Source organism: Mobula birostris, chromosome 7, assembly GCF_030028105.1.
Source record: "Mobula birostris isolate sMobBir1 chromosome 7, sMobBir1.hap1, whole genome shotgun sequence".
Taxonomy (NCBI): domain Eukaryota; kingdom Metazoa; phylum Chordata; class Chondrichthyes; order Myliobatiformes; family Myliobatidae; genus Mobula; species Mobula birostris.
The window spans coordinates 105,550,011-105,576,292 of record NC_092376.1 but is presented as its reverse complement, the minus strand read 5'-3'; the positions used below and the strand labels follow the sequence as shown (position 1 = coordinate 105,576,292).

The following is a 26,282-nucleotide window of genomic DNA, read 5'->3' as shown; positions in this document are numbered from 1 at the left end:
TCTCCACAATTGCTGCTTAACCTGTTGAATGTTTCCAGCATTGTCTGTTTTTGCTGTCAGTGTGAGCTTACTGTCTGTATTGCTGTGAGGTAGAGTTAAGCTCTTTCAAATACGTTTAATGATATCATCATTTACACGTCTGAACTTTACTGAAACAGTTTCATATAACAGACATTATGCCCCAAAGTACAAGTAAGAAAAATTACTAAGATAATTTAAAAGTTCCAGCTTACACTGTGAATTGCGTATGCATTAGTGAGTTCAGCACTGCACCATTCCCAATGCTGACATTTCTCTGTGCAGCTTATACGCAAAATAGGCACACACACAAAATTCATTGGACGGAGTGTTACCCGATCATCCTGGGATCCTGTAAAAAATTCAGTGTCAACCATATACCAGAAAGAGTGTCTAAGGAAAGATGAGACACTGAGGATTTCTGGACCAATACCAATCTTGCCAGTGTTCTCCAAAATAATAGACTACCATTTAAATATGCATGAATAAATTCACCACCATTGTGTGCACAACAAGATCCAACATACATTATAATGGTAACAGCTGGTAATCTCAAACAGGAGAAGATCTGCAGATGTTGGAAATCCAAGCAATACACACAAAACAAAATGCTGGAGGAACTCAGCAGGCCAGGTAGAAAGGAGTATAGTCGACGTTTCGGGCCAAGACCCTTCATCAGGACTCATGAAGGGTCTCAGCCTGAAACATCGACTATACAAGTACTCTTTTCCACAGATGCTACCTGGTCTGCTGAGTTCCTCCAGCATTGTGTGTGTGTGTTGCCAAACTTTGACCTGCTTTACCTGCCCATCCTAAATTGCCTTTGAAGGACCACTTCACTGAACTGCCAGTGAAGGTATTTGAATTGTGCTCATGGGTGGGAAGTTGCAATATTCAAATGCACTGATGACAAAGGATTAGCTTCATAATTTCAGGTCAGGGATGGAGGCAAACTCACAGGAAGTGTTATTCTCTTGCACCTGCTGTGCTTATCCTCTTTGGTGATCGGGTCAACAGATCTGGCTGTCTGAGTAGTTCCAGTTAAGTAGCCATATTGCATTTTGTAGTATATAAATGTTTGATATTGTTGATAATGAGGAAATGCTACTATCTGGCAAGATCAAAGTGAGATGTGATAAATATTATATAGACTCCATTAGTTCTAACGGGGGATTCAGAAGAAAGTTCCTCACTAAGGAACTTTCTTACTCACCACACTCACACTTCTTCCCAAACAATGAACTTGGGAAGAGGAGTGAGTACGATAACACAACAGTGAATTGTTTTAATAGAAGTTGGAAACCTGTGCAAAGAAGTGTCAGGTATTGTGCTTGAATCTCAACAGCAAAAAACAATTTTTGTGAAGCATATTGTTGCGTATCATTTGGGCTGATTGTGTGGTATCTTTCATGTAATTCCCAAATTATAGCAGATATTGCCACCCCACTCAAGTTTAGGTAGAGATCCAGTATCCACAAAATGAGTCCCCAGAAAGATAGGGTCAGGTTTTTAAGCTACTCTTAGATATGTACATGGAGCTTAGAAAAATAGAGGGCTATGTGGTAGGGAAATTCTTGGCAGTTGTCAGAGTAGGTTACATGGTCAGCACAACATTGTGGGTTGAAGGGCCAGTAATATGCTGCAGATTTCTATGTTTTGGACTGGAAGATGCATAGATGCTGATTATCAGTGCATGTTTTTATTGGTGCCCTGTGTAATCCATTGTGAAATAGTCACATTGAGTGAAACTGGGGCTAGGGCCTTTCGTATTGTTTCCTCTGACTATTGATTCTACAGATGCATCAGACCATCTCCTTGATCAAAATAACAAAAAAATTCTGTAAACGGTGGAAATATGAAATAGAAACAGCAAATGCCAGAAACACTACTGACTAGCTACACTTTGTGTGTAAAATACTCAGCGTTTGTAGAAACAGAAATAAAGTTAATGTTTAACGTCCGAGACTGGAATTGAGAAAGCGAGAGAGCAACTTAATTTTAATTTACCTTTGACACCATATCTCCAATTTAAAAATAATATGTCTCTCTCTTTCCCAGTTCTATTGAATGGCCTCAGACCTGAAACATTGAAACTGCTTCTCTCTCCATAGATGCTGTCTACGTGGCTGAGTGCTTCCAGCACTTGTGTCTTTATTTCATCTCAGCGGTGGCCAGTTAATCAGGGTGAGTTGGGTGGAAGCTCAGGTACCTGTCTGGCTGTTAGACTGCTAAAAGTAGAGGCTGCAGCTCTGACCTCTAATGCAAGCATGTGGAGGAAGCTCCAGTGAAGTGCATCCAAATATTCAGGCACTAATGTGAAATGATGCTTGAATGTCATGTCTATATGTACGTGAGAATCTTTGGAGAAGGAGAGGCCTCTGATACACTTATGCAATATCTGTTTCATGATTTTATCTCCACCCTCCCCTCTCTTTTACTTCCCCTTCCTTCACTTGCATAATGCCTCCGTAGGAAGAGCTTCAATTAATTCACTGACTCATATCACAAAGAACTTGGGTTAGACACAGTCGCACCCCAAGAATGAGAAGCAGACGCAGCTCGCATTACTTTATGTTATATCATTATCTCCACTGCTCTGTCTTAGCACAGACTCCATACATGTCATGAAAGATACTGTTACAACTAAAAGCACTAGCTACAGAAACAAAACTTGATTCACACTGTAACATAGATTCGGAATTCATGGAAACTTATTTGTTCAGCCAAGCACTGTACACCCAAAAAAATATTGGTTGGAGTATCATCCTCACACTTCCCCACCCCCACTCCCAAAGCCATCCCTGCAAAGTGACAGATATCACATGACAGGTTCATCCACTTATATAATCAGCACCAACAGCACGACTGAATATTTGTGAAAAACATGCAGATATTATTGAAGTCTGAGGGAATTAACTGTTGACCAGTCTGCACATTACTGCACAACATAAAGGTTTTGCTTCACAGCTTCAGCAGATTCAGTCGCAACCACCAATGTAGCCTGGGTGGAATTTGCATCTTCTTCCTGTGACCACATGGGTTTCCCCGGGGTATGCTAATTTCCTCACATATCCTAATGATATGAATGTTGTTGGCCTATTGCCTACTCCAAATCCTCCCAGAATATTGGTAAGAGGTAGCCTACAGGTGGAGTTGATGAGAATGTTTGGAGAATAACTCGAGATTAGTGTAGATATATGTTTAATAGTCAGAGCAGGTTAGTGGGGTGAAGGACCTGTTTTCTTGCTGACTAATGCTTTAATCAAACTGAAATGTTTAAATTGTCAAGCAAATTAATTTACATCAACACTGGAAACTCTTTTGTCTAGAGAGTAATCAAGGAAGACCATAACCTTAACTTCAAGGCAAGAATGAATTAGAGCAGCATTCATTTTTTTCCGGTCAGTGAACCTCGAGCATCCTCTTTTAAAAGGATCTGTTTACTGGGAGTTAATTGAAGCTTTTGAAAGGAGATCAATAAGTTTTTGTTAGACAATGGCATCAAATGATATGGAGCCCACAGCATACAGAGGATCTACAACCTAACTAGTCTCAAGTAATTTAAAGACCAATTCCTTATCCAGCTGCTCCACTGTAGGATTTTAAATCAACGGAATCTCAATTTAGCAGATTAGCAAACAGGACCCCTTTAACAGACTTGAGGTTTATAGGATGTTGCCTGCCTATTTCTTACCATGTTGTTGACAATCTGCTGAAGGTAGTGGATATTGGAAGTTAACTTGTAGCAGTGTGATGTAGTTGAATTAATGGGGCAAGAGATAGTCATTAATCCAGAGTCCTGTCAGTGAGTTAGTCAGTTCATCTCTGCACTAATTAATCATCAGAAGAAGCAGCTCCTCAAAGTTAATAACAAGCAATTCGTCATTAGGGGGAAAAAACTGTGTGCCATTAGCAATGTTGAAAAGCCCCAAAGGTGAATGAAGGTGACCTTTGGAATGTTATATTTGCACCTTGGCAGCCAAATTGTGCATAGTGATATCCCACATTAAAGATGTGATAAAGACAAAATAACTCACTGTCACTGATGTTGTGAAGGGGGTGAATACTAATCAGATCATTGGGCAAGATAGCCTTGCTTTTTGATTGGTGCAGTCAATAGACAGCTTCCTCCTTTGACTGAGTTTTCTGTTTCTGAGGCTAGCTGAGCTTGGTGGCCACCAGGGATCTCATTTCATAATCAGAGCTGAACCAGCTGAAATCAGCAAAGACTGGCAGGCCCCTGTTAATCATAGAATCTTGTCTCACAGAAAGTAGTTCTGAAGAACAGTCAAAGATTTCCCATTCCTCTGCCCTTTCCAATAGCCCTGTATTTTTTATTTCTTTATGAAGTATATAATATTATTAAATTATCTTCTGTCAATGCTCTCAAAGTCCGCCGACCACAAAATGTTCATCTCCTTATTTCTTATTAACTTTAATGTTGTGTTCTCTGGTTTCTATCCCAACTGCAAACTGTCTCTTCCTTGCCCCCTAAAATAAAACATGGCAATTTAGACATCTCTGCTGAATACCACCTTAATCTGCTCTGCTCCAAGGAGAACTGCTTCAGTTTCTCCTTCTCTCCTCTGAACTGAAGGTTTCAATCACTGCTATCACTCTGGTAAATCTGAACTACTTCTACAGGGTCTTGGCAAATGATGAAGTGAATTAAGTTACAGAGAGGCGCCAAAGAAAGCATTGATCCAAATACATCCCAGCTTAGTGTGACAACTGCTCTGCCCAATTTCATAATAAATTACAGAGTTGTGAACGTAACCCAGTCCATCATGAAAACCACACTCCCCTCCACTGACTCTTCATGCAGCCTCGGGAAAACAGCTAACATCATCCTCCCACACCATCATCTTCTCCCTTCTCCCATTCCATCAGGTAGAAGATATAAAACATTGAGAACACATACCAGCAGGCTCAAGGACAGCTTCTGTCCTTTTTCTCTAACACTCTTGAAAGGACCTCTTACATGATAAAGATGATCCATCATCTAATCCATCAGTCTGTCAGTCTAATCCATCATGGTCTCTGTCCATTGTTTGTCTACTTGCCCTGCACCTTCTCTCCAACTGTAAGATTGTATACGGCAATCTCTTTTTGTTTGCTTTTGTACCACCTCAGTCTGGATCTGTCTAGATGGCATGCAAACAAAAGCTGTGACTTACTATAGCGAATTATTATTGAATCATTATTATCGAGTTTACTGAGATTCAGGAAGATTATGCCATACATAAGTACAATATATAGGAAAAAGAAAACAGAATGCAGAATATCATGTTACAGCTACAGAGGACATTGTTAATAATTCTGTCAGTCTTTGAACTGAGATTTAAGAGTAGAACAATTGTAATAAATGTAAAGAGAGATTCCGCGAGGGACAGGTTTCAAAGAGTGTGACTGTATTTTCAAACACCAATTTCTGCAAGTTCTTGTGGTTTTGGGCAGAGCAGTTGCCATACCATGTCTTGCCTTTGAGATCAGCAGTAGGCACATAGTATTAGGGTGGTACTTGAGTGACTACTTTGGTCAGGTATGAAGCAGTATTTTAACCAGTGGAATCACCTCCATGAATTGCAGGAGCTTCCAGAGAAAACTATCCCAAAGATAGTAAATGAACAAATTGGTTTGGTTTATTGAACTGTCAGAGATCATTTGCTGCCTCTGTGGAGCTTGCTTGTTCTTCCTGTGACAGCATGCATTTCCTCCCACATCAGAATCGGAATCAGGCTGAATATCACTGACTTGGGTGACAAGAAATCTGTTGTTTTGCAGCAGCAGTGCAGCGCAAAGACACAAAATTATCATAAATTACAAAAATAAGTAAAGAGTGAAAAAAGGAATAACATGGGTTCACAGACAATTCAAAAATCCGATGATAGAGGAGAAGGAGCTGTTTGTGAATCATTGAGCGTGACTCTTTCTAAAGGCATGTGGGTTAAAGGTTAACTGGCCAGGTAATATCATCTCTGGTATGTGGGTGAATAGCAGAACCTGTGGAGATTTGATGGGAATTTGGGGAGAATTGAGATACTGAGTATGATTAACATCGTTAACTGCTAGAGGAACTTAGTAAATTGTGTAGCATCTGTGAGGAGAAAGAAACTGTTGACACTTTGGGTCAAAGCTCTGCATCAGGACTGAGTGAAGATGAAGGATAAGAACATAGAACATTGAACAGTACAGCACCATAAAGGCCCTTCGGGCTACAATGCTGTGTTGATCTTTTAACCTACTCTATGATCAATTTAATCCTTCCCTCCCACATAGCCCTCCATTTTTCATTCATCCATGTGCTTATCTAAGAGTGTCATATCTAAGAGCCCTTACCTGGTGTAAAGATGAGAAGTGAGACAGTGGTCAAAGATGATTGGTAGACTGGCAGGGAGAGAGAGTGAAGGATGACAGGCTGATCAAGTCAAGAAGGGGAGGAGGAGGATTGTAGGATCAGTGTAAATTGGTGGTTGATGGTTAGCATGGCTTTGAAGCACTAAAGGGCCTCTTTCAGTGCTTTATCCCTCAGGGACAAACTAGGTATGAATGCATTCTATCAAATATCGGGTTGACATTGGTCTTTTGCACAGTATTGACCCTCCACAGTTTCTGTGTGCTGTCTGGAGACAGAAGAGATGCCAAGATGTCACCAACTCAGACACAGGCAGTTCCTCTCCTCAGATTATCACTTAAAATCTGCCGTTCTCCCATGACCCATAATTAATCTTTGTCTCTTCTTGCACACATTTTGGCTACTCATCAACAATTAAGAATGTGGTATTTACTCTTCTTTTTTAAAAAAACTATTCTCTGCCAACATTCTCACCCTCTCTGTCTTGAGCTCTAACCAATATGCCCTGTACTCTGAGTTGTTTTCCTATTTTGCCCAGTCCCTTGAAGCACATTGCTTTGCTACTGAATTCAATATTCAATAAGCTGCCAATAAATTAGTCTGTTGTTTTCTTTCCTGAGGACTCTCAATGTTTATTCAAACCTATTGTCAGACACTCTGCTTCCATTGTTGAACTTGCTACCTGAATATGTAATCATCTCCAGGTTCATTATCATTGAATGTCCTTTTTGACCTCATTACAGCATAGGTCACATTTATGACTGTATCTAAAGACACCGGCATGTCAACCAATGAATTTATTTACTCACCAAATCTTGCATTTGAACAGTGTTCTGCAGCAATTGGTCTAATTACTAAATGGTCAGAGTTTATTCTAACTGCATATTACAGCAACTTTTCTATTTACTGAATAACAAAGACTGTCTGACCAGTCTGACAGAGGTCAAAACTATAGCAAAACCTCCTGATAAAGATGAATATTTTATCCAATAAAATATAGAAAATGGAGGATGAGTATATAAGGTAAATCACATATACAAAAATAATTAATGTCATTATCACCCGAATATTATTGAGACAGGAATTAACATCATTTCCATCCCAAGCTGATATTAGTTTTCTGAGCACATTCTCTCGATTTCTCTTCTCCTGCTGTCACTATGATGTGCATTTATTTATTTATTGAGATACAGCACAGAGTAGGCTCTTCGAGACACACCACCCAGCTATCCCCCAGTTTAATCCTAGCCTAATCATGTGACAATTTGCAATGACCAATTACCCTACCAAATAGTAAGTCTTTGGACCATGGGAGGAAACCAGAGCACCCGGAGAAAACCAACACAGTCATGGGGAGAACACACAAACACCTTACAGGCAGCGGCAGGAGTTGAACCTGCGTCACCTGTGTGGTAAAGCATTGTGCTAACCACTGCACTACCATGCCAGCCTATGGCTATACTGTGCATCAGCCAGGTAACGCCATCCCTACTGTAAAGTATGGTGGAGGTAGCATCATGCCATGGAGATGTGCTTCATCAGCAAGGTTGTGGCAAGACTTTGGATATTGTCAGAAATATGTTTGACCCCCCCACCTCCCCCCCCCCACACACATACACAAAACACACTGTATGTATAGAATATATATGTTTCTTTTATTTCTTATGAACTCCCTGACAAATAGCAAATTTTCATCTCTCTCCATAATGCTTCAAATCATAACGAGTTTAATGGATTAAAAGATGTTCAAGAGATAAAAAGTTTTAAATATTCCTGGAATGGGACCATGACAATTTCAAACAGATGTTTGTGAGCAGATGTGTTGACTGAATGATGCACCTGTTTCCACATTCCATTACTGCCCACTCCAGTGCAATCAGTTGGTGTGAGATTCTGTTTTCCTTTACTTACACTGATCATCTTTACATTAAAGGAGGAACTTCTATCGGACTGGCCAGGACCTCAGTAACTGCAGCACTTGTCAGAACACCGCCTGTATCATCTACAGGTATAGCAGTTCACTCATTTATTACTATTTTCTCTTGTTTCTTTGCAACAGCTTTCATTTACATAATGCTTTTAATGTAGTTATATAGTACCTTGTAAAGGTATTCAGCTGCCAACTCTTTGTTCACATAAGTGAGTATACAACCACATGATACTGCATGTCAGGTTTCCAGTCCCTGCTGCTGAAAAACATCGCCTTAGTATGATGCTACCTCCACCATACTTTACAGTTGGGATGGTGCTACCTGGCGGATAAGTGCTATTTGATTTATGCCAGACTTATCGCTTTGTGTTGAGACCAAATAGTTCCACTTTAGTCTTATCCAACCACAAAACCTTATTCCACATCTTTACAGTATCTTCTGAGTGAAACTTTGCACAATGTTTATGGGGAAGGATATGATTTGTTTAGCGGTATATGTGGCATAAATCTAATACTGCACATCAGCCAGGTAACACCATCCCTACTGTAAAACATGGTGGAGGTAGCATTATGCTATAGGGACGCTTTTCTGCGGCAGAGACTGGAAATCTGGTCAGGATTGATGGAAGGATGAATTCTACTAAATACAGAGAGATCCTGGATAAAAACCTGCTAGCTTCTGTTACAAAGCTTAAACTGGGGAGGAAATCTGTCTTTCAGCAAGACAATAACCCAAAGCACACTGCCACAGCAGCCATGGAGTAGCCTCAGATGAAGAAAATTGATGTTCTTGAGTGGCCCAGTCAGAGTCCAGACCTTAACCAGCTTGAACATTTTGCAAGGAGGGATGGACAAATCTTGCTCCATCACATTGTGCAAAGCTAGTAGAGACTTATCCAAAAAGACTACTGGCTGTAATAGCTGTGAGGGGTGGTTCAACTAAGTCCCGAGGAAAGGGGAATGAATACTTCTGAACTTCCAACATTGCAGTTTCTGAATTTTTAGTGTTTCATGCTTTACAATTTTCCTTGGTTTTTTTAGGCTCAGCTGTGAAAAAAGGAGCATGTGATGTACACATAAAATTCTCAGTAAAATTGATTAAAATCCCTGGATGTATAGGAACAATTATGTGAACAAAGGGTTGGGGACTGAATACTTTTACAAGGCACTGTATATCCCATGCCACTCCATAGGTTTGCTATTAGTCATCTTGGTAACCACCTAAGGAGATATTGGAGGTCTCAGTAAACTTCTTCAAGGAGGAAGGTTTTTAAAGGGTATCATAAAGATGGAGACAGAAGTTGAGAAATTTAGAGAAAGACTTCAGGAGCTTAGGCAACTCTCAGCTGCCTCCTTGCATGCTTACTCAGTTCACAGTACAATGAATGATATACGAACAGAGAGATTTGATGGATACATCCCATGAAATGTTTCTCTCCTAATCTGTTCATTTGACTGATATTTGTGAGGATGAAGGTTTGGGCTCCATACCCGGGAATTGAGTGCATAATCCAAGTTGACACTACTGAGCTGAACTAAGAGAGCGCACACCATAAGAGCTGTCATCCTTATGTTGAAATATCAAACAGGCCCTGTCTGTTTGCACAGCTGGAAATGAATGATACTATGATATGTCCAAAAGGAGTGAGAGAGTCATCCTAATTCCCTGACTCATAATGACCCAAGTGTTATTAAATGATCTGGTGCCAATGTCACAGCTGTTTTTAAGCACTCCTGTAAAAGTTGGCTGCCACATTCCCTAAATTAAAACAGTGCTATTTCAAAAAGTACTTCACAAACTGTCTTGTGAGATCTTAAGATTGAGAAACATTAAAAGCCGAAAAGAACCTCTGGATCAAGCAACATCTGTGTGCCTGTGTTCTAGGTGCCGCCTGACTTGCCGAGTATTTTCAGCATGTCCTGCTTTAATTTCAGATTTTCAGCATCAGGAGTATATTGATTTTGAATGAAAGTGGTGAAAGGTACTATACAGGTGCAAGATCTTTCTTTCCACACCATTGACTAAAGAAGCATTAAAATTGGAACTACAAGAACTTGCTATTATGAGAAATGTACGATGGATCTTTACAATTACACTGTGGTTGGGGAAACACTGAAGGTTAAGGATGGCAGCGTAAATCATTCAGACCCCAAACTGCCGTACTTTTACTCTGTACGGCAGTTCAGGGTGAAACAGTGAAATACAAAGAAATTACTGTTGAACATTAAAGGGACATGAAAAATTCAAGAGTACCATTTCCTCCTTCCAATTTTCTACTCCTCCTCCAGTTCCTGGGATTCTCATCCAATTGATTAGTCTTCTATGCTGGCACTTCAGTGCAGTAGTAAGGGAGTCACCGGATGAGTTAGCTTTTATGTAAGCATCAACTGTGGTGCAGCTAGTAACACCTCACCACTGATCCATGATATAAGTTCCATTCCAAAAGCCTTAGTATATAAATCTCAACTGACTGTCTGGTGACTACTGAAAGAACCCACTCTAAAATGGGTGTGAAGTTCACGAGTATTTTTTAATGAGTCCACACAGAATTCTAGAATCCTAGGATCTGAAAGTTGTGGCCAAGGTAGAGTCCTAAAGCAATATTACTGAACACAAATGACTTTACCATTCTCATATTCCACTTTGTGGGAATTTCCTATGGAAAAATGGTTGCTGTATTTCCCAAGTTCCTCCAGTGTCACTCCATCAAAGCTATTTCATAAGGTGTAAAGCACTTCCGTACATCCAGAGAATGCAAGGGCTAGATACATGGGTGCATTTTAACTTCACAAAACATTGAACCAAGGTATTAAGCCCTCTCAGATATGCATGGACTGAATGCTTTGGCATAATTTAAGGAAGAAAAGGAATTTCCTGCAATGTACTGCCTAATGTTCATCTGCAACCAACACAAAATTAGATTATCTGTTACTTAATGCACTTTGATAATTTCTGTTCTAATGACCCTGTTTTGATATATTTGCATGCAAGGTTACTGTTCTTGAACCAACATCTTTGAGTGATATCTATGTATTGGATTGAACTAGATGGTGTTCCATAAACACACTCACATCTTTAGGTTGCAAATGGAGAACAAGGAAGAACTGAAGAACTGAAGTCCTCCAATCCTGGTACAGTATCCAGACAACATTCTACTGAAACTCAAGAGTTGCCTGGATCAGAGGACTTCAGTTGAAGGAAGAGAATTTTTTTTTTCTTGCTGCAAAGAAGGCTGGGGGTTGAACTGATGAAGTGTATAATATTATGAGAGACATAGAGAAGATGGACAGAATGTCTATTCCCTGGTAAGGTCTTAAAAACAAAAAGGCATCTGTTAAAGGTGAATGGATAGAGACTTAAGCAGGATCTGAGGAAGATTTTTTTTCGCAGTGATTAATATTTGGAATGTGCTACCAGCAGAGGTGGCAGACTCAGACACACTCACACGTTATAGCCTTAAGGCAGGAAAATTAGGAACGGTGTGCATTGGCAAAATGTTGGCAAGGACATGGTAGACTAAAGGAGCTTTTTCTGTACTGTAGAGCTCTAGGACTCTATATAAAAAAACAAGGGTAACAATCGCAATACTGAGTAACTAAACTATCACAAAAACCTTTGTTATATGAAATAACCCATTTTGAGAATACAATTTGTAACGCTAACAGTTAAAATGAAGTGAAGGTCTCATTTTGTTATTCAACAGCCCACTTGACAATTACTAAAAAAACATACATCAATTCAAACCATCTCAGTCCAATTCCCAATGGATGCAGCACCACAGTATATAAATGGCTTTCAGCTTCACTGCTTGCCTGATGTGAACCATGTCAAAGAGGAGGGTTGAAATGAATGGTAATCCTAGGCTGGAGAAGTAGGTCAGTGTGTTTGAGTTTCAGACTCAAGTACAAAAGGGGTCTATAATAAGAGCAACACATCTTTAAAAGAAAATAAATGTTCTTCAATTGCTCAACACTCTTCCCTTGATGAAACTGAAAATAACTGGGGATGAGGTTACAAAGCCAAGGTTAATTTTGACAAGATAAATAGGCTCAGATGACTGATTGTCTTGTGTTTAATTTACTGTTTTAGTGTCAGGAAATCAAGTAAACGCAGAAATAAAAGTCTTTGTGCTGAATATGACACTGTGTGTTCTTAAATTAATACTTTTGAGATTGATTAAAGATCTAAATACTAGCATTTTTTAAATTTATTCAGCATTGGACAATCAATTCTGATCTGTGTCTTGAAGTCAGACTGTGAATGTGAGGGGATACTCAAGGTTCAGTTTTCTGTAACTCACAGAAATTTTGAGCATCCGAAAAGTACCTACAGACATCTGAAGAATGGATGAGTGGGTTAATCCAAACCTCAAAACCAATTTTTTGAGCCCAAATCCAACCCAACCCAAACAACTTCTACCTACTTGCCATAATGAGGTTGGATGGGCTTCCAAACAATTCCAAGTGTTCAAAGATCCAAGTTCAAAACGGCATGGATTTTGTTATTGTCTTCAGACTAATTACTTGTGTGCTCATGAGTACACAATCACCAGACTTTTCTGTTTATTCAGAATTCATTAGGTACATCTGTAAGCTGCTCATTAATACAAATATCTAAACAGACAATCACATGGCAGCAATTAAATGCATAGAAACATGCAGATGTGGCCAAGAGGTTCAGTTGTTGTTCAGACCAAACTTTGGAATGAGGAAGAAATATGATCTAAATTACTTTGACTGTGGAACGATTGTTGGTGCCAGACAGGGTGGTTTGATTATCTCAGAAACTGCTGATATCCTGGAATTTTCATGCACAACAGTCTCTAGCGTTCACAGAGAATAGTGTGAAAAACAAAAAAAAAATTCAGTGAGTGGTAATTCTGTGGGCAAAAATGTCTTGCTTAATGAGAGAGGTCAGAGAAGAATGGCCATACTGGTTCAAGTTAACAGAAAGGCAACAATAACTCAACTAATCACATGTTACAATGTTGGTGTGCAGATGAGCGTTTCTGAATGCACAACACTTCAAATCTTGAAGTGAATGGGCTACAGCAATGAAGACCACACACATACACGCTGTACTCTGTGGCCACTGTAAGGTGCAGGAGTTAGCTAATAAAGTAGCCACTGAGTGTAACTTTTTGTAACTGTTTGCATTTTAAATTTTTGTATGAAATGTGTCAGCATTTAACCATCACAAGCTTTAAAGTCACACTCTCTTGTATATTAAAGATAGATGGACTGTAACTTCTTAAGCTTCTTTGTGCTTTGCGTATTAAAATGCAAATGATAATCAAGTGAGTAGCACAGAGAGCAACTATCCACCCACCAGAGATTCCAGCTCAAGTCCTCCGTCAAAAATATCACCACTGTCAAATGTAAAATAAGAAAATATGGCACAAAAGAGGGAAATATTGTCAAGCTGTTCCTTTTTGTAAAGTTGCATCTTCTGTAGTTAAGCTACAACTTTTAAAACCATTACGTCCTGACAATGGGTCTCGGCCCAAAACGTTGACTGTACCTCTTCCTATAGATGCTGCTTGGCCTGCTGAATTCACCAGCAACTTTTATGTGTGTTGCTTTAAAACCATTAGGTAGTTTTTAAATGAAGCTCTACATCAAATGCCAGGCATCTCACTTTAAGGAGGAATGTAAGGTCTGGATGAGGAGAATCATTCAGTGATATTGGGCATGAGGGGCCCCAGCCGTGTCAGGTGAGAAGATACACTGATGCAAAACAGAGAAGGTTGAACTGAGAGTATTAGTAGAGTTGTTGAGAGGCATTGGGGAGAAATTATTTCCATTGACAGGTGGGTACATAACTAAGGGTGCTGTTTAAAATTACTAGAATAAGAAGATATCACGAGATGTTTTACAGAGAAGGTTATGATCTTCATTGAACTATTAGATCATGTGATGGAAGCAAATTTAGATAGAACTTTCAGAAATACACATTTGATAAGAATAAAAGTGCATTGACTGGGAAAAAGATGAGACTTGGAGAAAATTGATATATTGGTTTGTACATTGATGATTGTACAATGTTCAATTTATTATTCTCATTTCCTGAGAAAATAAAGTGGTTCACGACTTCCTCCTGCAAAACCTAGTAAATGTTTAGGCAAAGAGTGATATGTAACAAGCAGCATTCAAAAAACATATCAATGACTGAATCTAACAAGAGAAAATCTAACCAATTTCCTTCATATTACTGCTACTGAGATCCCACTGTCAACATTGCAGCTAACCATGAACCAGAAACCTAACTGGATTAGCAACATCAAAACTAATATAATAAACACAATCAGACTATATTGCAGAGACTGACTCACCATTGATACCCCAAAGACTTTCTACAAGGAACAAGCTGGAGCATGATGGAATACTCTCCACTTGCCTGAATGAATGTGATTCCAAAAACATTTAAGAATCTTAACACCACTGACTAACCATATTCAAGGGACAATAATTTGAAGTACTGAGTGAGAGAGAGACATTATTGCAACTTGAATAGAACATGTCTCATCACGAGTGAGTCAAAATTTGTGTCAATAAAAAGAAGGGAGGTGTAAATGGAGTGGCCATTGTTGGAGTGGGCTATTGTTAGAGCAGGAGGCTTTGACTCAACAGGCTTTAGCAAGAACAGGCTTGGGCAAGTACAGCAAAGGTTCTATGTAAGTTTCAGATAAGTATTTTTTTCTTTTTACGTCTATTAGTACATAGCTAGTGCAGTTAGAATGGGTTCAGGGTTAGTTGTATGTTCTTTGTGTGAGATCTGGGAACTCTGGGAGACCTACAGTCCCCTTGATCAATGCAGTTGCATGAAGTGAACTGACCTGCAACTCCCTATAGAAAGTCTGGGAACTGGAGTTGAAGCTCAATGACCTTCGACTCATATGGGGTAATGAAGATTGATAGATAGGAGCGGCAGGGAGGTAGTCACCCCGAGGCTGCAGCATGCAGGTACCTAGGTGACTGTCAGGAGAGGGAAAGGGATTAGGCAGTCAGTGCAGAGTACCCCTGTGGTCATTCCCCACAATAATAAGTATATCACTTCAGCTACTTCTGGGGGGTGGGGGTGGTAACCTACAGAGGGGATGGCGCAGCAACGGGGTCTCTGGCACTGAGACTGGGTCTGTGGCTCATAAGGGATGTAGGGAGAAGAAGAGTACAGCAGTGACAGGGGATTCCATCATTAGAAGAGAAAACAGGAGATTTTGTGGATGTGAAAGAGACAGGTGGATGGTATTTTTCCTCCTAGGTGGCAGGTTCAGGGATAACTTGGATCAGGTGAGCAGCTCAAGGCTGTGGTCACATTTGTACCAGCAACATAGGTAGAAAAAGGAAGAAGGACCTGAAGAGAAATAGAAACATAGAAACGCTAAAACCCTACAGCACAATACAGGCCCTTCAGCCCACAATGCTGTGCCAAACATGTGCTTACTTTAGAAATTACTACGCTTACCCATAGCCCTCTATTTTTCAAAGCTCCATGTACCTATCCTAGAGTCTCTTAAAAGACCCTGTTGTATCCACCTCCACCACCGTTGCCAGCAACCCATTCCATGCACTCACCACTCTCTGCATAAAAAACTTACCCATGATATCTCCTCTGCACCTACTTCCAAGCACCTTGAAACTGTGTCCTCTTGTGTTAGGCATTTCATTCTTGGGAAAAAAAAACCTCTGACTGTCCACATGATCAATGCCTCTCATCACCTTATATACCTCTATCAAGTCACCTCTCATCCTCTGTCGCTCCAAGGAGAAAAGGCCAAGCTGACTCAACCTATTCTCATAAGGCATGCTCCCCAATCCAGGCAACGTCCTTGTAAATCTCCTCTGCACCCTTTCTATAGTTTCCACATCCTTCCTGAGGTGACCAGAACTGAGCACAGTACTCCAAGTGGGGTCTGACCAGGGTACTATATAGGTATAACGTTACCTCTCAACTCTTGAACTCAATCCCACGGTTGATAAAGGCCAATACATCGTATGCCTTCTTAACCACACAGTCAACCCGCGCAGCAGATTTTAGGGAGTTAGGTAGAGAGACAAAAAGCAGGACCTCCACATAGTAATCTCTGGATTGCTGCATGCAACATGTGCCAGTGAGGGTAAGAATAGGATGATTTAGCAGATGAATGGATCGCTGAGGAATTAGTGCAGGGGATAGCATTTCAAATTTATCAACCAGTAGGATCTCTTATGGGGAAGGTATGACCTGTACAAAAACGGTAGGTTACACATGAAACCAAGGGGGACCAATATCCTTGCAGACAGCTTTCCAGGAGCTGCTGGGGAGGGTTTAAACTAATTTACCAGGGGGGTGGCAACTGGAGGATGGGGCAGTTGGAATACAAGGAGAAGCAATATTTAGCAAGACTGTGAGGAAGGACAGGCAGATAATAGGGCAAAATTGCAGTCAGTGGGATGAATTGAAGTGTAACATGTGGGCAAAATTGAAAAAGGTGATGAATACAGAACTGAAGGAGTTATACTTCAATGCATATAGTATACAGAAAAAGGTAGATGATCTTGTCGTGCAGCTAGAGATTGGCAGATGTGATGTTGTGGGCATCACTGAGTCACGGTTGAAAGAAGATCATAGTTGAAAGCTTAACATGCAAGCACACATATTTTATCAAAAGGATAGACAAGTAGGTGGAGGGAGTAGGGAGGCTTTGTCAGAAAATATTCAAGTCAAATCCTCATAAAGGGATGACATAGGATCGGAAAATGCAAAATCTTCGTGGGTAGAGTTGAGAAACACCAAAAGTTAAAAGATCCTGATAGGAGTTATATACAGGCCTCTGAAAAGTAGCCAGGATGTGGGATACAGATTACAACAGGAGATAGAAAAGGCATGTCATGACGGTCATGGACGATTTCAATATGCAACTAGATTCAGAAAATCAGGTTGGTGATGGATCCCAAGAGAGGGAATTTATAGAACGCCTACAACCTGGCTTTTTACGACAGCTTTTAGTTGAGCCTACTAGGGGAAAGGCAATCCTGGATTAGGTGTTGTGTACTCAACCAAATTTGATTATGGAGTTTAGGAGGCAGTGATCATAGCAAGATAGAATTCACCCTGCAGTTTGAGAGGGAGAACATAAAGTCAGATTTCTGTATTAGAGTGGAGTAAAGGGAATTACAGAGGCATGAGAGAGGAGCTGGCCAAAATTGCTTGAAGAGGGACACTAGAAGATACAGTATCTATACTATAGCTTCCAAATTGCCCCCAGTAACTCCAGCAATACAAAACAACTACAGCAGGAGTTACTGGGGGCAATTTGGAAGGCATAGTATAAATACTGTTCATCTCAAAGATGAAGAAGTGATCTAAAGGGAGCATGAGGCAACCATGGCTGATAAGGGAAGTCAAAGACAGCAAAAAAGCAAAAGAGAGGCATATAATTATAGCAAAAATTAATGGGAAGTTAGAGGATGGGAAGCTTTTAAAAATCAACAGAAGGCAACTAAATAGTCATCAGCAGAGAAAAAATGAAATATGAAGGTAAGCCAGTCAATAATATAAAACAGGATACCAAAGGTTTTTTCTCAGAAATATAAAGAGCAAAAGAAAGGCAAGAGAGAATATTGATCTGTGGAAAATGATGCTGGAAGACAAAGAATTGGCAGATAAACTGAATAAGTACTTGCGTCAGTCTTCACTGTGGAAGACACTAGCAGTATGCCGGATGTTCGAGAGTGCCAGGCGGAAGAAGTGAGCGTAGTTGCTACTACTAAGGAAAAAGTGCTTGAGGAGATGAAAGGTCTGAAGGTAGGTGATTTTCTAGAACAGATGGACTATACCCCAGCATTCTGAAATAAGTAGTTGAAGAGATTATAGAGACATTAGTCATGATCTTTCAAAAATCACTAGATTCTGTAATGGTTTCTGAGGACTGGAAAATTGTAAATGTCACTCCACTCTTTAAGAAGAGAGGGAGGCGGAAGAAAGAAAATTATAAGGCAGTAAGCCAGACTTCAGTGTTGGAGTCTATTATTAAGGATCAGGTTTTGGAGTACTTGGAGGCACATGATTATATAAGCCAAAATCAGCATGCTTTCCTGGAGGGGAAATCTTACCTAACATATCTGTTGGAATTCCTTGAGGAAATATTAGGCAGAATAGACAAAAGGGAGTCAGTGGATAGTGCTTACTTGGATTTTTAAAAGGCCTATTACAAGGTGTCGCACATGAGGCTGCTTAACAAGATAACAATCTAGGGTACTAGATAGAAGATGGGCTGACTGGAAGGAAGCAAAGGGTGGAGATAAAGGATACTGGCTGGCTGTTGGCAACTACTCGTGTTCCACAGGGGTCAGTGTTGGGACCACTTCTTTTCACATTGTATGTCAATGATTTGGATGACAGAATTGATGGCTTTGTGACCAAGCTTGTGGTCAATATGAAGATAGGTGGAATGGCAGGTATGGTTGAGGAATCAGACAGTCAGCAGAAGGAGTTTGCACTTTCCTGCCGCTGTCTGTAAGGTTTTTGTATGTTCTCCCCATGGACCGCATGGGGTTCCTCCAGGTGCTCTGGTTTCCTCCCACCGTCCAAAGATATACTGGTTGGTAGGATAGATGGGCATTGTAAATTTTCCTGTTATTAGGCTATAGTTAAATCAAGGCTGTTAGGTGGTGTGGCTCAAAGTGCTGTGTCTCAATAAACAAAAAAAGGACTTTGACAGATTTGCGAAATGGACGAAGTAGCAGGTAGAATATAGAGCAGGGAAGTATATGGTCATCCCCTTTGGTAGAAGGAATAAAGGCATAAAATATTTTTGAAATGCGGAGGAAATTCAAAAACCAGAGGTGCAAAGGGACTTGAGAGTCCTTGTGCAGGATTCCCTAAAGATTAATTGTAGGTTGAGTGGTAAGGAAAGCAAATGCAATGTTAGCATTCATTTCAGAAACACTATAATATAAGAGCAAGGATGTAACGCTGAGGCATTATAAAGCATTGGCCAGACCACACTTGGAGTACTGTGAGCATTTTTGGATTCCTTGCTTAAGAAAAGATGATCTAGCATTGAAGAGAGTCCACAGGAGGTTCACAAGAACGATTCTGGGAATGAAAAGATCAATGTATGAGGAGCCTTTGATGGTTCTGGGCCTGTATTCACTGGAGTTTAGAAGAATGAGGGAGGGGGTATCTCATTGAAACTTATTGGATATTGAAAGGCCTGAATAAAGTGAATTAGAGTGCATGCTTCCATTAGTGGGTGAGTCTAGCACCAGAGGGCACAGCCTCATTTGGAACAAAGATGAGGAGGAATTTCTTTAGCCAGTGGGTTGCGAACCTGTGGAATTCATTGCCACAGGCAGCTGTGGAGGCCAAGACACTGAGTATATTTAAAATGTCCGATAATACGTTCTTAATTTGTCAGGGCTTCATTGACTATGGGGAGAAGGCAGGAGAATGGGGTTGAGAAGGTAATAAATCAGCTATGAGGGACTGGCAGAGCAGACTCAATGGGCCAAATGGCCCAATCTGCTTCTATGTCTTCAGAATTTATGGTTTAATAAAATTTTCCTTGTCTGAGTGCTCATTCATCAACCTAAAAGTCTACTGATGGATTGTACACAGCATCATTGCTGGATGGGTCAGAATTCTGGAACTTCCAACTCATCAGTGTTCTGAGAACCTTTAGAACAGGGGTTCCCAACCCTTTTAATTCCATGGACCCCTACCATTAACCGAGGGCTCAGTGAACACCAGGTTGGGAACCCCTGATTTAGTAGAGCAGATGCCTTGGTTCCAAAAAATGGCCCACCATCTCCTTGTGAAGGCAATCACAATGTGCAATATATGCAGACATTGTCAGTATTGCACAAATCCAGTAAAGTGAATTGAAAAAAAACTTTTAGAAAGCTACTTGATTTTTATATCCTAATACAGCAGTACCCGAAACCTTTCAGGCCCTAAGGCAGGTACTGTAATTGTCCCAAATGCAAAGCAATTGGCCCTATTCCAGTGATGGAGGACTGTAAACACTAAAAACTGACTTGACTGTGACCTAATTAGTTGCTGTCATGAACAGATTGCTCACAGTATAGGTTTGTTTTTTTTTAAGGACAGGAAACCAGATGGTTCCCTTGCGGATTAATGCACAGCTGTGGTAAACAAAATACATACTGCTGGAATCCTTTCCAAGATGATCTGAAGTGCAGTTTATACTAGTGAAAGTACTTGTTGCAGTCAGTGGGCATTCTGCCAGTGGCTACACACACAGAATCAGCCCTGACAGAAGCATTTGTTTCTATCTACCACTCTGTGTTTCTACAGGACATCCAAAAATGCTTTACATGCAACAAATTACAGTCTGCACACATCAAAGCACCAGAAATGTTAAGCAGATACTTGATATTCAGTCATGTTGGGGATAATTCCACTGATTTTCTGTGAGAAGTACCACATAATCTTGCCTGATGCACTGAGTGGCCTTCAAAGGATTTGATTTAATTTTGTAGCTGGAAGCCATGCTTGGATATTGCAACACCCCTTTACACTGTAACAGGCTGCCAAACTGGTAGCCGATTCTCTCAAAGGGGACAAGCCTTTGGCTTGGTAAAGAGAGTGTCTAACAAAATTCAGCAATCACCAATTGTTCAAATTGAGCACTACCACACTGTAGCTGTCCACACATCTAATTGATGTACCTTATTTAAATACCCACAAGCTTCATCTCCTGGTACATGGCGATCTTTACAATTGCAGTTTCTTATTACTATCCAGTGAAGTCAGCCCAGTTTTGCTAGAGGTCAGGGTCTGCTGATGTATTGAGAAAATCTGAGGGAATGAAACTGAGGAGGTTTCAGGAGGTGCTCAGAAATTGGGAAATGGGAAAGGAAAAGAGATAAAGGAAATTTACTGTTATGTAGAGAAAGGGGATTTGGGGTTGTGGTGGAAAAAGCGAGTTGGTGTTGTGGAGAAAAAGGGAATTAGGTGTTGCAGAGGGAAAAGGAGAATGATTGGGCATGACAATTCAAGGGAGAGGAGGGCACCTTCAAACAGAAGTGGAAGTCGGTAACTTGTCAAGGGAAAAGGAAGAAAGAAAGACTGTGATTTGAGAACTAATCACTTATACAGAACCAAGAACAATGTGTTGAGTGAGAACAATATAGTGAAATATGTATCCAGTAAATGGGTTTGTGAATTCTGGGATCTTTACTGTGGACACGTTGGGTTCCCACAGGAAACAAAATAACACAAGGTTAATATGAATGAAATTTTGAGCTGTTAGAAGACAGGAAGCTTCACTGCAGTAGATGCAGTGAGACCGATTAACCCAACACTTGAAAAGTTTTGGGATAGATATTAATTTAAAAATATCTGAATGGAGATGTTTTTGACACTTTTTCTGTTTAGTTCTTTCCTTCTTAAAGCTTTCTCTTTCTTCATCCCTGCTGCTCTATAAGTCACTTTTAGAAATCTACCTCTGACAAAATTTTAGATAGCCCAAAAATCCTTATTAGGGGCTAATGTCAAATTTTATTTAATTAGATTCTATAAATCTAAATTATTGATGGCCTGCTAAGTCATATTTAAACATCAGACTAAGATTCCCAGTTCAAAGATGCCATCTTCACGCAAGTCCAGAACAGAAACCAAGGAAACAATGCAGATGAGATCAATGGAAAGGGATATTAACTGGCAATCATGACCAGATCTTGTATGGCACTGGTCAATTCTAGTACTGCCAAGGATTAAGAATTTGTTCTACTGGATTTGCAACCATCATTATTCTTTACACTGGGGTATTATTAAGTTGAAAGGGAAATTCAAATTTTAACAACATTAAGCAATAGGACTACAGCTAGGAAGCAGTACCATGTGATATGTCAGATCTCAGCCATCCCGACATGCACACACCCCCACGCTGTGATCAGCATCAATGATTGGCAGTGCGTAATATGAACCATGACTTACTATCCTGCCCCAGCAGCACCTCAGCCCCCACATACACCTTTGACCAAAGATACTAAAGTCCATTGAGGTCTGACAGAGCTGCCCTGAAGAAGATGGATAACTTGTGGAGGAGTTTGTTTGTTTATGGATCATTGTGGAGAAATTGATGCATTTACAGTATATTAAGGTGACATTTAAAATATGTGAATTATTTTAACATAGATTCTGGAAGATTTGCTTTGTTTTATGTACAGATCTGTGTTTCAACCATAAAAGCAATGCCTGTGCTAATATATTCCTGCAGAACCCAGAAAAAGGCATTGCTTTAATGCAGCAAACTCTGTGTAGATAAGAAAAAAATACAGAGAAAACAGAATATTATATAATTATATGCATATTAAATCCTTAGATTAGGATCTAATTTTACTAATAATGTTGAAGTTATCTGGGCAGGCCCCTAACATTTTAAGTTCTGTTGTTTTGAGCACAGATGCTGGGAACAGTTACCTAGTACTTCACCAAAGTTCCAAAATCTTCAATAATAAATGGGTATGCATTTAAGGTGAAATGGGGAAAGTTCAAAGGAGATGTATGGGACAAATATTTTTTACAAAGAAAGTGGTGAGTGCTTGGACTGTGCTACCAAGGGTGGTGGTGAAAGTAGACTTGAGGTGATATTTTAGAGGTTATTAGATAGACACATGAATGTTGTGCTATGGATCATGTGCTGGCAGGGAGGATGGAATATCATTTGCTTAACTCGGTTGGCACAACGTTGTGGGCCAAAAGACTTGTTCCTGTGCTGTGCTATTCTATGCTCTGTGTTAATTCTAAAATGAATAGACAGATAGAATCTATCCAGAAAGAAACAGAGTCAACATTACCGGTTAAAGACCTTTCATCAGAAGGAGTTAATGTTTAAGGTCTTTAACTCTGTTTCTCTCTTTACTGATGCAGCCCGATGTGCTGAGTATTTCTATCTTAGATTTATATGTTTTTTCTTCTCAATGGTTCTGTCTTTGCTCTTCTGAAATATATGCATGACTGTTGCAAGGGATTGAAAGAATCAAACAGTGCAGGAAGGCCATTTGGCCTCTCTTTACTCTCCTGGCTCTGTAAATGAAAAAACTCTGTTCTTTACTTTTGTAAAAGATTTTGACATAAACAATCTGTTGTCCAAATCTGTGTTTTTTTCCAGCACAATGTATCTGAAAACCATTTACTGGGTGAAGAAAGAGATTGCAATTATTCTCAGGATGAATCAACCCTCACCGGAAATTCACCCTGGCACTTTTGATCATAAATAACCCTGACACTAATACCATGTTTTCCATATTAGATGTAGATTGGATAATTTCAATCCCAGCTGGAAAATTAGATCACATTTTTCGAAGCAGCATGGAGAGGTAGATGCACACTAAACAAACCTGTTTTTCAATGATACATAATCTGCAGCTGAACTATTTAATGAGGCACTACAAGGATTATGATTAAGACTCACCATTCATCTTTGCTTTCCATCCAAACTTTGCCCCCAGGTGTGATGAAATCTAATCCTCCATGACCTCCTGATATCTGATTCCATCCATGACAAGACCACAAGCATCAGACCCAAGTCCCAATCCAGACAGTACAAATCAGACCAAAGTCCTCAATCTGTGGACTCTACATCTCTCTCCACACTGCACTGTCCCGATATCACTCCATAAGCTTCAATCTCAGATGCAGACCATGAACTTGGGGCACCCCCAAATATCCTAAACAACTCTTTCTCAAAGGTCCCAAATCTTCTTCACATCATGCTCCCAATGCTCTGTACCTGACCATCATCATTCCAATTGCCTCAATACCTCCTTCCAATGCCTTACCAATGCCATATCCAGATCCTTCCTCTCTGGTAGGATCTAATCAAGAGTCTCTAACATCTCTGACCCACCTCCACCCACCAATTCACTAAGACCCAGTTCTGTTCCAGATATCCCCTGCCACGTGAGTTAGCAGGTAAGCAGGCAATCAGTATCATCTGGTAGCCTGGCCATTTTCATAGTTTGCTTCAACAGCCCAACAGCTCTAATAAATTCCAAAACTTTTTTTTCTGAGTATCAACCTAAATCGCATTAGAAAGTCAATATTGAATCTGCGTGCATCAGCTTTTCATCTGTAGGTTCCAGACTATAATATTTCATTATGTACAAAATATTTCTCTTCATCTCCAGCCTGGTTCTTTTGCCAACTATTTTAAAATTCTGAATTTTGGCTTCTGTCTCACTACTTGTGAAAACAGCTTTTCCAACCTTATTAAAATTTCTTATAATCTTAAAAATCTCTATTAATTCTCACCATGTCTTGACACTTCTTGTTACTGAAGCAATCCATTCCTGCTTGAGTTCTGCTAACACAAAAGCAAAATATTGATGATGCAGGAAATTCAAAATATAAAAGAAAATGTTGGAAATGCTCTGCACTTTGAGCAGTGCCTGTTAAGGAAGGAAAATAGTCCAGTGTTTGGGTCACTGATGTCTGGACAGAGCTAGGAAAAGGTAAGATAAATCAAGATAATGAGAAAGGGGTGAGGTGAGTAGATGATAGAAATGTGGGTGAGAACAAGTGGGATTATATGAGTGAATGTGCAGGGGAAGAGGAATACTTCCAAAACAGGAGATTACTTGGAAGATGAGTAAATAAGTAACGAAAACCACCAAAGGAATGTGGAGAGCATTTGTAGTGAAATGTGTGACATCTAAAATTGATAATCTACTTATTTATTTACTACAGTGAAGAAATGAAACTTAGGGCTCATCAAGTCCACTTTGGGTCTCATCTCAACCATCCAACCACTCTCATTCCCTCTTTTTATTTCCCAGTAGCCTCACAATCTACTCTGATTCACATGCCTATTAAGTTCCTGCTATGTTTTTGCCATTTACTCGTACTAAGGGTTGACTTTACCACGGCCGACTAACTATTAGCATATCTTTGAAATGAGGGAGGAAAGTGGAACAATGGGCAGAAACTCTGGCAGTCGCAGACTTCACTATTTTTGGATGATTATTTTTTCCTTCATTGCTCTCTCAGTCTTACTGTAATTACATAATTCTTTGTCTCTATGATTTACCACTGTCATGGTAAATCATTCCTCCCTATACATTCTCTTTAGCTCTCTTATCACTTTGTTCGTGTCAATTCAATCTCTTCCATTTTTTCCCTGAAACCAACCTCAACCTAGCCAGTTTCTCTTCATAACCTCAGTTTTACAGCCCTGGCAATGTCCTCATAAACTTCCTTAGCACATTCTATAATCTTATTATAACTTCCATTAATAGCCGATGTATCTATATATCTGGTGCCCTCTACACATTGATGTGTTCAAAGACCTTTTCTTTCCCCTCCCTACCTGCATTTATTGTATACATATATCTTTTTATCCTTGTTTCTAAATGCTTTACCACATACCACCCTGGATTCAATTCCATTTCATGTACTCACTCTATTATCTATTGATATTATCTTGCAACATAGAATTTCAGGTTTTACAACCAACCATAGTACGAATTTCAGAATCACTTGCAAAATTATTAATAGTAGCCTTAATATTTAAGTCTATATGTTTACTATTTATCACAAAAGCAAGGAATTTGTGCTGAAACATGTGATTGGGCAACAGTGAAGTTAAGTGTGGACTGTTCCAATCTGGCACTTGAAACCTGAGTTGGGTGAGTATACTTTGAACTTCACTGGATTTCCTTCATTGCCACACCATGCTATCACCTCTCTCCTTTCCTAAAACTCATAACCCTTCCCAGCCACCCACCATACATTTTCCACACTTCCTCCCATAATCTTCTCTTGCAGAACTTGGCCCCAGGACAATCAACATCAACTATAATTACAAATTCTTCTCAACAATACCAAATGGCAAACCCTCAACTCAAAATCCACCAAACATTGAGAAACTCTTACCAACATCTTTCCCATTCCTGATCTTTCTGAATATTCATCTGGACTCTAAAGGGGTCCATTGGGGATTTACATGGATGCTGCTGTGTCTCGAGGGA

At 39.9% G+C, this 26,282-nt stretch overlaps 2 protein-coding genes across 2 annotated transcripts in view; one reads left to right on the top strand and one right to left on the bottom strand.

Annotated features, from left to right (window-relative positions):
* Nucleotides 1–26,282, bottom strand: part of LOC140200352 (dedicator of cytokinesis protein 2-like) — a 699,328-nt gene that overhangs the window by 285,509 nt on the left and 387,537 nt on the right. The gene's annotated exons all lie outside the window — the stretch shown is intronic.
* LOC140200628 (protein INSYN2B-like) overlaps nt 1–26,282 on the top strand; it is a 73,901-nt gene that overhangs the window by 22,182 nt on the left and 25,437 nt on the right. The window contains exon 2 of the mRNA XM_072264199.1: nt 8,307–8,381. Within this exon, the coding sequence (XP_072120300.1) occupies nt 8,307–8,381 (75 nt within the window). The remainder of the gene's footprint in view (nt 1–8,306; nt 8,382–26,282) is intronic.